Genomic DNA, 14658 nt, shown 5'->3' on the forward strand with positions numbered 1-14658 from the left:
TTCACCTCCCTGTGCCTGTCTCCCCCACTCTGAGGGTGACGGTAGTCATAGGGCTGCAGTGAGGCTTTCGTGAGTGGCCAGGGGAAAGACTTCGAACTATGGCAGGCACTGGCTAATCACCCCTCAGCCGGGATTGGCTGCCAGCCTTCCGAGAAGGCCCAAGGGCAGCGGAAGCGCTGGGGACTGGGAAGGAGCTGGGCCCCAGAGGCACCTGTAGTAGCTAAGCACGTTCTCGTCATGAGCATTGCCTGCCCGTGCCTCCTGCGCCAGCTGCCTCACGCTCTTCTCGTGGTGCTCATTATTCTTGTCCGTCCACGTGAGCCACACCTCCTCCTCTGAATACTCGATGCTCAGGTACTCGTGGGACTGGGCCATCTCCTTCACTGGCCGAAGCCTGCGAACCAGGGCCGAGCGTCACAGCGAGTGAGGGCGGTGGGGGGAGGGGGCGGGGGCGGGTAGGATGCCAGGCCAGAGCCCCCCCTGCGTGCATCCCCGGCTGCACCGACCCCCTCCTGGAGTTTGGCTGAGTGCCAGCTCAAATAAACACACTTCTCAGACCACAGGCTTCTCAAGGACAGAGGATCTGGCTCAGTCCCCGAGGCGTCCTTGCTCGCACAGTGAGGGCACAGAGCACAGACGGCCAGAGGGAGGTTCCAGCCTGCACACACCCGGGGCCCGAGCTCTAAAGGGCCTGAGGAGCAGGGCAGGGAAGAGGCGGGGCTGTGGGCAGGGGACAGCGCAAGGGCTCACTCGGTCTGGATGAGAATGTCGCTGTTCTTGGGGTCCAGCACGCACTTGCAGATGAGCTCTTGGGTGACGGGGATGGCGATGTGGTTGGACACACACAGGTCAGAGAGGTAGTCCAGGAACCTGGGGTGGGGACCGTGGGGGTGAGGAGGGGGCTCAGACGCCAGTCCCCAGTGGGGATGCACCCCACCCTCCTCCAAAATACTGCACAACTGGTTCGATACAGGCATCAACCATCTGGTTTTGAGATTGGGCCACAATCAGGAGGGGTCCCCAGGGTAGGGCTGCACAGGCCAGGACCTCAGACACGTGGCACTTTACCAGTGGAGGCAAGGGTCTTTCACTGTTTGAATGATCACTATCAGTGCCCACCGCCCCTATACCCTGGGAGGACCGGGAAGAAGGGGGCGGGCGCAGCGCGGGAGGCAGGCCGGTGGGCTCACCGGGGTTCCCGGTTCTTGCGCACAAGGCTGACGAAGGTCTCCACCTCGGTCTTGGTGATGTGCTTCTCCAGCAGTTTACGATTGTTGTGCAGCAGGGCAGTGATGGTGTCCTCTGCCAGGATGTCGTAGCCAATCTGAGATTGCATCATCCCGAACTGCTTGGCAATGTGCTCCTGGAGAACAGATGAGCCGAGTGGCAGGGGGTCCGGCTCTGCTCCCGCGAACCCCCCCGCCCCAGGGCCTGGGGACTCCCGCTAGCGAGGTGGAGGTCCGGGGGAGGAAACCCGCTCTGAGCAGCAGACTGGGTTTGCCTAACAGACTTCTTCAGCTCACACAGCCTATCTCCCGACTAGAGCAAAGCCTCCGTGAGGGGGGAATTGCCTGGTGGGACTGGCTGCATGATCTATGGGGCCTGGGGCAAAATGAAACAGCAGAACCCTTCTTCAAACATCGGGACTTTCAAGATGGCCACAGCAGAGCATCGAACCCAGCTCGAGGCCCTTCTGGGTATGGAGCCTGACTGCACAAAGTGGGGCCTACTGTCTGGGTCCCTGATATATCCCCAGAGCCTAAAAGAGTGCCTGGTATACAGTGGGTGTGCACCCCGCAGCAACTACCTGCTGAGTGGGGGGGGGGGGGGAGTGGGAGCGGGGAAGCTGGTGAGCAGGTGAGCGGGGCCCCCCAGCCGGGAAGGCTCAGGCCAGGTGTGGCAGCACACCTGGTTCTTGCGGTAATCCTCCTGGGAATGCCGCAGCACCCGGTAGCAGAGACGGAACATGTGCTGGTAGGGGGCGTTCTTCTGGTCCGACAGCTCTTCCAGTCGCACCAGGGGGCCCTCACCCCCCTTCTCACGGAAAGGGGCCTTCAGAATGCCAAAGATCTGGGGGAGAAGAGAATATGAGGAGCGATCCCCCTACACCTGTCTGCACCCCTCATTATCCCAGGAACCCTCGGCCCCAAAGTCACCCTGCCCCAAAGCCACACCAACAGGAACCCCAAGCTGATTCTAAGCTGGACGGAGACCCGAGCCCACATACCATCAGCCCCCACTCCCTTCTTCTGGCTGGGATGCCACTGCTGGCCTCAGCCCATCTGTCCCCATGTGACTAATGCCAACTCAGATCTTGGGCCTGGCTCAGAGTCTGGGGGAAGAGCTCAGGGCTGCCATAGCTCATGGGTCTGAGGTTAAAAGAAAAGGCAGGCCAGAGCCTAAGAGACCAGATGCAAGCCTACCTCATTAAAAAAAAAAAAAAAAAAAAAAAAAAAAACAAACAATAATGTAGGGCACCAGGGTGGCTTAGTTGTTAAGCGTCTGCCTTGGGCTCAAGTCCTGATCCTAGAGTCCCAGGATCAATTCCCAAGGCAGGCTCCCTGCTCAGCAAGGAGTCTGCTTTCCCTTCTGACCCTTCCCCCACCTCAAATAAGTAAAATCTTTGAAAAATGTTAATGTAGGGCGCCTGGGTGGCTCAGTTGTTAAGCATCTGCCTTCGGCTCAGGTCATGATCCCAGGATCCTGGGATCAAGCCCCACATCGGGCTCCTTGCTCCGTGAGAAGCCTGCTTCTCCCGCTCCCACTCCCCCTGCTTGTGTTCCATCTCTGGCTGCCTCTCTGTCAAATAAATAAAATCTTAAAAAAAAAAAACCCACTAATTCTTTAAAAAAATGTTAGTGTAATCAATAAATTTTAAAAGCAAAGATTGGGTGAGTGTGAAAAACTTTTCTAGAAACCAAAGAAATACAACCAAATGGAATAAGAAAACCTTCGTGGAATCCTGGGTCAAAAAACAAGCTTTAAAAAACATTTTGGATAAAGCAGAGGAATCTGATATGGATTGGTATCATTACTAATTTTCTTATGTGTGCTGACAGTATTGTGCTTATGGAGGACAATACCCTTATTCCAGGAGATGAACACTGAAAAATGTAGGGGTGAGGCTCACCCCATTTGGAAATCCACAGATGCAAGGACAGACACACAGTTACGTCAAGCCAAACCAGCAAAATGGTAACAAGTGGATTCAGGCCGTGGTTGTACAGTATTCACAGTACTATTCTTGCATTACTTTCTCATATTTGAAAAGTTTCACAATCAGGGGCACATGCCTCAGTAGGTTAAGTGTCTGCCTTTGGCTTGGGTCATGATCCCGGCGTTCTGGGATGGAGCCCCGTATCAGGCTACCTGCTCCATGGGAAGCCTGCTTCTCCCTCTCCCACTCCCCCTGCTTGTGTTCCCTCTCTCTCTGTCAAATAAATAAATAAAAATCTAAAAGAAAACTTTAATTTAAAAGAGAAATAAAAGTTTTATAATCAAAACTTAGAAAAAAATATTTTTTTAAGTTATCCCCACACCCAGTGTGGGACTCAAACCCACGACCCCGAGATCAAGAGTCATACACCACAGACTGGCTCAGCCAGTCAGGTGCCCCAGAAATAGTACTTTTTAAGGATATTATTTATGTATTTGAAAGAGAGAGAGGGAGAGACAGTGGGAGCTGCAGGGAGTAGCAGAGGGAGAGGAAACACCAGACTCCCTGCAGAGCGGGGAGCCTGATGTGAGGCTCGATCCCAGAACTCCCGGATCATGACCTGAGCCAAAGGCAGACACTTAACGACTAAGCCACCCAGGTGCCCCCATTTTTTTAAAGCACAAGTTCTGGGGGCGCCTGGCTAGATCAGTCTGTAGAGCACGCGACTCTTGATCTCCAGGTTGTGAGTTCAGGCCCCACACTGGGCGTAGACCTTACTTTAAAAAAAAAAGAAAAACAAAGAAAAACAAAAGCACAAGTTCCAGAGCAGACACCCTGAGTTCAGATCCTGACCCTGCTGCTTTCTAGCTGCAGACTCTCGGTCAAGTCGTTCCAACCTCCACGTGTCAGTCTCCTCACAGGTAACCTGGGATATAAGAACAGTATCTCCCCCAGGTGTACAGGATCAACCAAGCCAATAGGTGTAGGGTGCTTAGGGCAGTACCTGGGGCGTGTGGCCAGGGCTCAACAAATACTCATTTTCCAAAAAGGGGTGAAGAGAAGCTGCAGAGAGACTGAAGCTCCACTGCGAACGGGAAAAGGTTCCTGTTCTGGACACCCGGCCCCTCCCCCAAGGCCCAGGCCTGCCCTCCCCCACCCGGGCACGCACACACCTGTTTGAGGATGTTCTGTTCTCTCATCAGCTTCTGCCGTTCTCGGTTGGGCTTGGTGACCATGATGTCCAGCACATTCTGCCCATTGTTGGGGACGTCGCTGACGAAGAATACCAGGTCCTCCAGCAGCTGGATGACAAACCTTCATGAAGGGACACCAGGGATGACAAGTATGAGGCACTGACCCCGGGAAACACCCCCGGGACCCAGGCGGCCACACACCCCTCACGGGCAACTAGCCCTGCCCCAAACATGCTCTCATCAAGCCACTCGCCTGCCCTGCTATCCAAAGCACAAAGCCCATCACTGGCTTTCAACTTTGCTCCCCAGCTTCACCCCAAAAGGCTCTCAAAACACACCCCTCACCCCACCCACCCTGGATTTCAAAGTGCCCCCGGGACAAAGAATCTCAGTGTACTCGGATCTGGAAAGGAACAACATGGCACAAGGTGTCTGGGGTGAAGGGCTCTGCATTTCTGTCCAGATCCTGCCACTTAATAGCTTTGTGACCATAGACAAGTCTCTTAACCTCTCGGAGCCTGAACCCTTCATCAGGGTTAGTTCTGGGAGCACATGAGCTGTGAGGCTAGGGCCAGGGGCCACCAGAAGTTGTAGGAACCGGTCCCCACCTCTGTCTCCCCAACCCCAGCCAGCCAAGACTGCCCGGCTTCTGCTTTGTGACTTCTTGGTTCATGAAATGCAGACCCTTCGAGGACCCAGCTGTGCAGCCCACCTGCGGTCATTCTGGCTGATGAAGCCCTCATTGAGTTTCTCCACAGCACTGGCCAGCATGGAGCTGGCATCGTTGGCGAAGTCCAGGTCTCGGATCTCAGACACAGGCACGGACACGATGGCAAAGGCCTCCTTGTCCTCCTTGGTGGGGCAGGTGCCCAGCTAAAGGGAGAGAGGTCAGCTGGGCACTGAGGGACAAGCCAAGGCCCCTGCCCCAGTCCCCCAGCCCCAGCCCCGCAACCCCGGGCGGCTCGCACCATGAGCCGAATGGGCCGCTCCTCCTCAATGTCGATGGGCACGTTAGTGCTCTGGATCCACGTGTTGGTGCAGAGGTGCCGCAGCCGGACATAGGAGTTCCTGGAGGCAGGGCCGGGGGCGGGCCTCAGAGTGAATCCCAGCAGCCCGCCCCGCCCCACAAGGGCGCCACATCTCCACACGACTCCACAGGGCCATGGCACAAAGGAAACCGATCCCCTCCCAGGAGAAGCCTAAGCCAGAGAAGAGTGGCCAGCAAATGGCGCCCAGGTCCTGTGCTGCTCCTCCGCACGTGCCTCGCCTGCACCCCCAAACCCAGAGCGTTCCAAAAGCCGGAGCTTGTTTGTAAACTTGAAACCAAGATTCATTTAGACAAATGAGACTACTTAGATATTTATCCCACTTCACGTCAAGATGCGTGCGTCTCAGAGCAGAAACATTCTTGTCTGATTACGAAATGTAATTACCTTTCTGAAATGAAAAACAATCTGAATCTCAAAATGCACCTGGCCCCAAGAGCTTCAGGTGAGGGCTGGTGGGCCTACAGTGAGGGATGCCATTATGCCTCCTGTCAGCCCTGTTATGGGTACACCTGATACACCCACTGTCAGATCAGGCAGTCAGGGCAAAGGGACTGAGGTCAGACACCTAGTAAATGCCAAAGCCTGATTGACACCTGGGGAGTTACTTGACATTACGTTCTAGCATCTAGGGTTGGGGGCCTTAAAGATCGGGGATCCCAGTCCCCCCCCCCCCCCCGCCTCCCACCCCGTGGACAAACTCATGCAGCCTGTGCTTGAGTGTACAGAGAGCGAGGGGGGCAGGTGACTGATGAAGAACACTGGAGAGAAGGCACTTTGATGAAGCAGCTAGCACAAGACAGCACCCCGTGTGACCAGAACCAGGGCCGGGCACACGACATGCGTTAGGTAAAGGATAGATGCCTACTGCTCTGAGAGCTTGGTCCCCAGAGGGGCAGGACAGGCAAGTCCTGAGGCCAGAGCTCAGGAGGACAAAGGAGCGTGGGATGCCAGGAGCCCAGGGACAGGACGGCACAGCCTGGGCACCCCTGTCAGCCCCCAGGCACACGGCACCTACTCACCGGGGCACAAAGGAGTCAGTTTTCTGCAGCGTAGTGGGGTCCAGCTCAAAGAGGGAGGCGATGTCATTGCCATGGGGCACAGCCACCAGGCGGTACTTGATCTTCTCTCCAGCGTTCCGGCGACCTACACGACTCTGGGCACCCTGGGATGAGGACCCCAGCTCAGACAGAAGCCCCTCCCTGCTCTCAGGCCCCCCCAAAACTATCTGGGATCCCACCCGAGAGGCCTTCCCCCTCCAGCTCACCTCCCAGGGTTTCCTGACCAACCCCCATGGTCCCTCCCCACCACAGGCCCTGGAGCCCTGCTCTGGTCCTCACCATTCCTGCTGCCTTGGGATCACAGGCCTCACCCTTGTAGCTGGGGTTCTCCTGAACGGACACAAAGGATGGGCGCAGTTACTGGATATGGAGCTATGCTCACACGACCCCCACCCCAAAACAAGGTCCACATAGGGCCCTATGTTGGGGCAGACGGTCCCCCACCCTCCTGGAGGTGCCCACCCCAGTGCTAAAGCCCAAGTCGCTCCTGAGGAAGCCACCAATGAAAGCCCCCAGGCCCTGCCCTTCTCGCCCTTTTCATGGACCCACAGATGAGAACACACACACACACAAACACATGCAAACGCCCCAGTATACACAAGCCTGCATATTATGGACAGATATACATGTGGACCGTAAGTCATATGAGGGGTGGGAACCTGGCTTGCTGGTGACTCCCTAGTGCCCAGAGGAGCTCCTGGCACAGAGCAGAGGCGCAGTAATATTCAACGGACTTATTTGCAGTCACGCACTTATTTGATAGCATTTGTTAAATGCAAGGGTGCAGCTAAGCCAGGGTCCACAGACACGTGTGTCCATGCGTGCAGACGTGCACCTGACTCCCGGGCTCACACGCGCCCACGTGCCCACACAGCCTGAACTCCCAGGCACACTCTCCCTCCCCGCTCACCTCGGCAGCCAGGTAGTTGCCCGTGGCCAGGTGCTTGAAGCGGTACAGGCCGTTCCAGTGGCCAGCTCCTCCACGGCAGGGGTCGTGGTGGACCACCTGGGGTGGGGGGCGCAGGGGTGAGGCAGGGAAGAGAGGCCAGGGACGGTATTCAGACCCCGGGGAGGCCTGGAGAGCTCTGGGTTAGTGGCACCCGGACCCCCACCCCGGGCTCTACACGTCCTACCCTCCAGGGTGATGGGGGGAGAAGGAGCGGGGCCCACGGCTGGCGAGGAGGGCTGGGTCCTGGGTAAGAGGCAAGCTCTGACCTCCACCTCCCAGAGGGCATTGGAGCTGGTGGCCGAGGTGGCGGACTGGCGCAGCGTGGTACGTAGAAACACCTGCAGCTTGCCCTTGTACTCGTCACACGTCAGGAACTTCTCCTGCTCCGCGTGGAACAGCCGCACCACATCTCCCTGCAGCCATGGGCCATGGGCTCAGGATGGACCAGGACCTCCCTGGGGGCCAGCCTCCCCTCCCCACCCCACCTCAGATGTGGGCGCGGCTGGCACAGCCCCTTGTGCTCCTTGCAGAGCCAGCAAGCAGAGGGCGGGAAGTGGGCCGAGCCCTGCGGAGGGTGGCCAGGACCAGGGGCCAGACCCTCAGCCAGGCACTCTGCCCAGACCCCAAACTGAGACCTTCCAGATGACTAGGGCGGGGCATGCTCTTATCCAGAAGCTTCCCAGCTTCCTCTGTCAAGCCCACCGTTGACTGTCTCCTTCCCTGATTTGTATCTCTAGGGACCCCACCTGACCTCTAAGGGCCAATCTCGAGTCACCCTCTCTGTGAAGGCTGGAGGGATATCACCTCCTGGGGTGCCCCCAGACCCACGGCTGCACCTCCCTAGGTGAATATGGGTAATTCTTGCCCATTTCTTCTGCTCCCATGGGCCTGAAACAGCTGGAGTGCAGAGACTGTGGCCTATTCATGTCCAGAGCTCTGGACACAGAGATCAAGTCTGGACCCTGGTTCTGCTTCCCAAGTTGTGTGACCCTGGATAAATCCCTTAAGATCTCTGAGCCTCAGTTTCCTCCCATGCAAAATGGGGATATTAGGACCTCCTTGCAGAAATTGCGATGGCCATGATTTGTACAATGAAGTAACACTGCCCATTTCCCACGTGCCGGCCGCCGCATGAGCCCTTTACGACTTCCTCACCCCTCCTCACCCAAACTGTCTGGGTATCTATATCATTATCCCCATTTTACAGGTGGAGAGACTCAGGCATAGAAGGTAAGTGTCCTGCCGAGGGTCACACAGCTAGTGGCAAAGGGGACATGAACCCGTGGTGCAGCTTCGGAACCCTCACCTTTCCACCATGCTTCCTCTGGCAGCGGGCCTGCAACCGGCAGGCCCTCAGGGCGTGGCTGCCACCCCTGTTGCTGTCCCTAATGACATTCTCTGGCTTCTCTACCTGGCACTCAGCTGTGCGCGTGCATGCGCCAGTGAGCGAGCGGGTGAAGATACACAGATTAAACCCATTACTTTGGCAGAACCTCAGGACTTCTGTATGCACACGGTACAGAGTGAGAGCCAAAAACGGGATGGGCTCTGTTTACTCGAATCTCACTTCTAGGCTGCCTGACCTCCAACATCCAAGCCGTGACGGGTTCACCGAAACCATGGGGTTCAGCCCAGTGATGCTTCACTGTCTAAAGGCCACACACAGATTTGGGGGTGGGAATGTGTAATCAGAGAAGGCTTCCGGGAAGAGGTGGCACACAGACTGAGGCTTGTTGATATATGGATGATGTGCAGGCTTAAGGGAGGGAGAGAAAGGCCTTTGGGGGCGCTTGGGTGGCTCAGGTGGTTGGGCGACTGCCTTGGCTCAGGTCATGATCCTGGAGTCCTGGGATTGAGTCCTGCATGGGGCTCTCTGCTCAGGGGGGAGTCTGCTTCTCCCTCTGACCCTCCTCCTCTCTTGCTCCGCTCTCTCTCAAATAAAAAATCTTTAAATAAAAATCTTTAAAAAAAATAAAGAAAGAAAAAAGTGATTTGGACAGAGCATGGGTAGAGGGGGAAGGGGAGGAGCTGAGCCCCTCGGCGCCTGCCAACCCCTATGCCCCAGCACCCACGCCAGCGGGTCTGGAACCAGGACACAGGCTCTGACTCAGCAGCCTCAGGCCCTTGCCTAAGAGGGCACAGGGCAAAGGGCAGGGCACCTAGCCTGGCTCCACAGAGCCAGCGTGGGGGAGGGGACAGGGTGCTCAAAGGATCTGGGCCCCAGGGTGAGGGGATGGGGACCCCTAGTCCTCTGGCACACTCTTAACAAGAGAAAAAAATGGAGGCTAGCAGGGACCCAGAAAGGATGCAGAGGGAGGCTCTGAGTCCAGAGACAGAGAAGGGGTGGTCCATCTTGTGGTGGGAGCGGGGGTTTGGGGTGCTGTGGGGTGGAGGGAGGCTGAAGAGGGTGCAGAGCCAGAGAAGGGGGCGCATAGAGGCGGAGAGTCAGAGGAGGAGCAGAGCTGGGCAGGGGGAGGTGGGGGAAGGGAGCCCGGCAGGTGGCAGTGGGGGTGGAAGGATGGGGGGCGGCAGTTCTTACCCCTTTCAACACCTCCTCCAGGTGGTCTCGGAACTGCATGAACAGGTTGATCTTCCAGCTGGTGTTGCAGTTCACGGAGTTGACCTGGGGAAGGGCAGAGAGAACACTGACGCCAGGTGGACCCCCAGCGGGTGGAGGCTGGGGCGCAGAAAGGCCCAGGGTGAGGGGGTGAGGGGCGGACCAGCCCAGCTCCTGGTCAGAGTACAAGGAGGAGGTGCCATCTCTCATCCAGGGTCCACCCCCCACCTTGAGGTCCCAACCCAGCTGCCCTGGGGCTGCTGGCCTGGCGGGTGGAGAATGGGGCAGAGGAGTGGCAGCAGGCCAGGCAGGACTGGAGGCCGAGAGCAGGGTGAGGAGGGGATGTCTACGCCCTCAGGGGCCCCCCAGCCACTCACCTCCTTGCAGCCCGCATTGTCACTGAGCTCGTAACTGCTGGCATGCAGAGGCTGCCCGGCGTTGACAGGGTTCAGGATCACCTTGTCCCCCACCACTACCTATGGGCATGGGAGGAACGGCGGGGCAGGTGGGAAGGGCGTCTCTCTGATCTCAGTCTGCCCCTCTAAGAAATGGGCATGACCTCACCCAGTCCCCCCATCATAGGCCCCATAGAAGCCCCTCTGGAGCTGTAGCCTGTGTCTCCCACCCGGCCCTCGGAGCCCTGGCCGGTCCTTACGTTGTCCCCATTGCTCCGCAGCTTCCAGAAGGGCTGGATGAAGAGCCAGGAGCCCTCATTGCCTGTCGCATCCAGCGTCACACGCATGGCGTTCTTCTCCAGCAGCGCCGGCAGCCGCTTGTTCACGGTCAGGTACTTGTTGCTCTTCATATGCAGGAGCTTCGGGGCAGGCGGGGTGCAAGTGAGGGTGCTGGGCCCCGGGAGGCCAGCCCCGCAGGGAGGGGGGCTTTGGGACCCAATGGACGTTGGTCACAGCTGGACACACATACGGTGTCAGGTACACAGACATAAACACCCAAACTGAGACACATGCAGCCACACACATGAACACACGACCCCCGTCAGGCACCTGGGTGATCACAAAAGAAGCCAGCATTTCTAAACACTCTCTGTGTGTTCGTTCATATAATCTTACAACGACCAAAAGGGAAGTACAATCACTGGCCTGATTTTTACAGATGGGGAAACAGAGGCACTGGAAGTTAAGGAACTTGCCCCCGAGGTCCCAGAGCCAAGACTGGAACTCAGCTTCCAGCATCCGCGCTGGTGACCGGTGAGCCAAGAAGCCACCCATGGGCACAGCTCCTCAGGCCATGCGGTAGGAGGCACGGTATGCAGTCCCAGAGACAGTGCTGGAGCCACCCGCTGGGGACACAGCCCCCCACCGTCGCCCCAGGGCACGCCAACCGTCAGCCACCCCCAACACCGGCCCAGCGTCTCCAGGGGGCAATGCGGTCTCACCTGAATCACGCTGCCATATTTCACCACGTCCCCGTGCACCTTCTTGTTCTCTGTGTCGTTCTGCTTCTGCTCCATCTGGGCCGCATGCTGCGTGGACACATGCAGAGGTGGACAGCAGGTTCAGTAGCCTGCTCCTGCGGGGCCACATCCGCACCCGCACCCGCACGTGTGCACGGACGCACATAAACACAAACACACACGTGCACAGCTCCTGGCACTGTACCCAGAGTGCCCCCCACCCCCCAGAGGCCATCTGGCCCATTCCCTCCCTCTGTTGAGAAGGGACTGATCCTCAGAGTGTGGAGGGGCAGCCTGAAGTCAGACAGCAGGAGGCCCAGGGGAACCGAACCCCGATCCCCTGCCCCCTCCCTCCACCTCCTCTGGAGGGGACAGACCAACAGGTCCGGGAGCTCCCTATGCCCTCGGACAACCTAAGCTGTACCTCACTGCCGCCATCTTAGCAGAGTCCCGATGCCCCCAACACGGGACACCTGCCCCAGCCCAAACCCTGACAGATGCGCCCAGTGCTCCTTCCTCCTCTTCCTTCTCCTCCTCCTCCACCCTCTCCTCCGTGACCCTCCCTCCCAAAACTGTATGTTCTCCTAGCCACTGCCTCCAGGGAGCCCCCACTGTTGGGCCACATCCAGCTCTGACAGATCCAACCCCAGTGGCCCTCAGGATTTGGTTGGCTTCCCACTACGGACCCTTTTTAGGCACTTCTTTCACTTTAGCCAGGAAGCTGCCTAAGGATAGACTGACTCTATCTCCTCCATCAGATTGGGGGTTTCTGGAGACAGGGCTCTGTCTCCTCCATCAGACTGGCATTCCCTGAAAGCACTGGCCCCTCTGTGCCTTGCTTCTCCTCAGCCCCACTCTCTAGGCCTCATGACTGAGGCGGGGGCAAGAGTGGCTGTGAGGGAAACTGGCCGTGTACCACGTGACTTCCCACAAACCTACAGTGTGTGACGACATGACCGTGTGTGTGCGTACATGTGTGCGTGTGTGTGTGTGTGTGTTTACATGCATGCACGCACACATGGAAATGCCCTATACCCAGGCGAGATCCCCAGTTCAGCCGCAGGAAGGATGCTGGTGACAACCCCCAACCCAGGAAGAAAGATGGGATATTTATGACAGAGCTCTGGCAGCCCACCCCTCAACCCCCTCTTTCCACCAGTTCACAGCCATGGGGTGAGGTCTATCCTTCCCCATTTCACACCCACCTCCTCAGGGAAGGGGCCACAGGGAAGCAAGTCTCCATGACAGTGAGGGGCACACCAGGCCTGAGGGAGGACCTCAGAAATAGGTTGCAAAGCTGCTGACCACAGCCAAAGCCTCCTACTCGCTTTTTCATGGGGACTGGGCTCGGGGCCCTGAGTGTCTGTCCAGAGAGGACTGCCTAGGATGTCCACTGAGCCACTGCCCCCAAGAGACCCGTGAGCAACCACCAAGCCCTTCCATGGTGCACTGTCCGTGTGTCCAACGAGCCCAAGGTGGGTCAGAGACCTGGGGGCCATTCGGGGCCTAACACAAAGTCTCTGGATGAGCATGGACAGCCCAGCCCCCTCTAAGGGCCCCAGGATCCAAAATCTATAAAATGAGGGAGGCAGTTAAGAGTGGTTGTCAAGTCAGGTTCCGTTGAGCCACTATCACCAGAAACTAATGGTAACTCCCCGTACAGCTGTACAGGTTGTTCACTGCACCACGCTGTCCAGCTGAAGGGCTGGGTAGGAGCTGAAATCTAGTCCACCTTTCACTCACTGACCCATGTGCCCTGGGCAGAGGGCCACACCAGCCTGGAGGAAGGAGCACCTCCTTCTAATTGGCACAAAGGGTCATACAGACGAGAGGATCACTGGGAAGGCACGCTACTTCCCCTCCCCTCTCTCACCCCATTCGCACCCACACATACCACTCTCTTGCATGCTGGGCTTCTGGACTCAGCCACCAGGCCCCTTTGTCTCTGATGAACAGCGCCCATCCCCGACACCACGTGCGCCTGGCTCCCTGACGCGCGCACACAGGTGCTCCACTGCGCACAAGCCCACCTGCAGCTTCTGGAGCAACACCACATCGGCGATCTTCTCCTTGTCCTGCTTGGTCTGCTTGGCCTTCCAGTACTGCTTCTGGGCAGAGTAGCGGTTCATGGGACACACCTTGAAGAGGCAGTCTGTGGGAGGGCAGGCAAGGGCGGGGGGAGATCATTTCGTGCAGGGCTCGGCCTGCCACCCGGCCCCCAAATCCCACCTCCGCTCTCCTCATCCCTCCCCACCCTCCTGCCCCACTAGGGCGGAGAGGTAGTGGTTGGAAGAACCCCAAAGAACGTGGAGAAGGTGCGAGGGCAGGATCTCACTTGGGAGGCAGACACATGCCCTCCTCCCCGTGGCGGATTTATCAAGAGGCCCTTGAGTTCCCACCCCATGCCCCTTCTGTGCCCACTTTGGTGGACATTGGTGGCTGACAGCTAATACCTACATCCTTCTCTGACCCACTGCCATCTTGCCCACAGATGCCTGGGAAGTTACAACCCACCCCATCCCCGCCCCCCCCGCCCCGCCACGAGCAGCTCACTCCGAGCTGCTGACACAGAATCATCCGGCCTCTGGAGATGACCTGTGTGTGGTGCTGATCATTCCCCAGCTCCCTGCAGCATCACCCTGAAACCACATCCTGGGACTTCCCCGGCCCTAAATGAGCAAGGCTCCCTCACTCTCTCCTCCTGAGACCCCTCCTCCATAGGCTCTGCTTCCAGGGAAGCAGACCTAAGACCAAGCCACTCAAAATTCCATGAACAGGTTCACTGTTCCGATTTTTATTTTGGAAAGCAGGCAAAACATGTGTGATTTTTGCAAGCCCAAACTCCGGAGAGGGAGCCGATGTTTCTACTCATCTGAAAGAAGCAGGAGTCGGAAAATCCTATTCTGAAGCGTGGCAGGAGGGGATGGAGGATTATGGGTCATGGTCAAGTGATGGCTCAGTGGCTGGGCTGCGTTGCCAATGGCATGGGCTACACTCCGAGGCAGTGAGTTTCCCGTCACAGGAAGGAATCACAGCCTGGACAAGGGGCTGGCCTCTAAGACGCTCTCATGCTACAGGCTGGGTCTCCATGACTGCATAGGCTCCAGCAGCATGGCGCCCAGGAGCCAGGATGGCTGTGCTGGAACGCCCCTCCTTCAGGTCCTTTTCTTCTGCCCTCCAAAGGAAGGCTAGGTGCCCACTGTGGTCAAGGCTGGTCATCCAGCCCCCAGAAAAAGCAAAACTGGGTGCTCCTGGGTGGCTCAGTCAGTGAAGCGCCTGCC

General features: G+C 57.7%; 1 protein-coding gene across 4 annotated transcripts in view; it reads right to left on the reverse strand.

The window, feature by feature from the left end:
* The window catches only part of ITPR3 (inositol 1,4,5-trisphosphate receptor type 3), a 66067-nt gene that overhangs the window by 26436 nt on the left and 24973 nt on the right, over positions 1 to 14658 (reverse strand). For 3 of the 4 annotated variants that reach the window (XM_046004188.1, XM_046004189.1, XM_046004192.1), the window contains 16 exons: positions 13408 to 13529; positions 11360 to 11446; positions 10619 to 10777; positions 10341 to 10439; positions 9946 to 10029; positions 7673 to 7819; positions 7368 to 7463; positions 6737 to 6787; positions 6419 to 6561; positions 5319 to 5418; positions 5063 to 5223; positions 4330 to 4471; positions 1909 to 2070; positions 1191 to 1363; positions 751 to 870; positions 212 to 394 (listed from right to left, as the gene is read on the reverse strand). In XM_046004188.1, coding sequence (XP_045860144.1) covers positions 212 to 394; positions 751 to 870; positions 1191 to 1363; positions 1909 to 2070; positions 4330 to 4471; positions 5063 to 5223; positions 5319 to 5418; positions 6419 to 6561; positions 6737 to 6787; positions 7368 to 7463; positions 7673 to 7819; positions 9946 to 10029; positions 10341 to 10439; positions 10619 to 10777; positions 11360 to 11446; positions 13408 to 13529 — 2029 coding nt within the window. The remainder of the gene's footprint in view (positions 1 to 211; positions 395 to 750; positions 871 to 1190; positions 1364 to 1908; positions 2071 to 4329; positions 4472 to 5062; positions 5224 to 5318; positions 5419 to 6418; positions 6562 to 6736; positions 6788 to 7367; positions 7464 to 7672; positions 7820 to 9945; positions 10030 to 10340; positions 10440 to 10618; positions 10778 to 11359; positions 11447 to 13407; positions 13530 to 14658) is intronic. The other variant, XM_046004190.1, reaches the window with a different exon arrangement.

This window comes from Meles meles, chromosome 5, assembly GCF_922984935.1.
Source record: "Meles meles chromosome 5, mMelMel3.1 paternal haplotype, whole genome shotgun sequence".
In the NCBI taxonomy this organism is placed as follows: Eukaryota; Metazoa; Chordata; class Mammalia; order Carnivora; family Mustelidae; genus Meles; species Meles meles.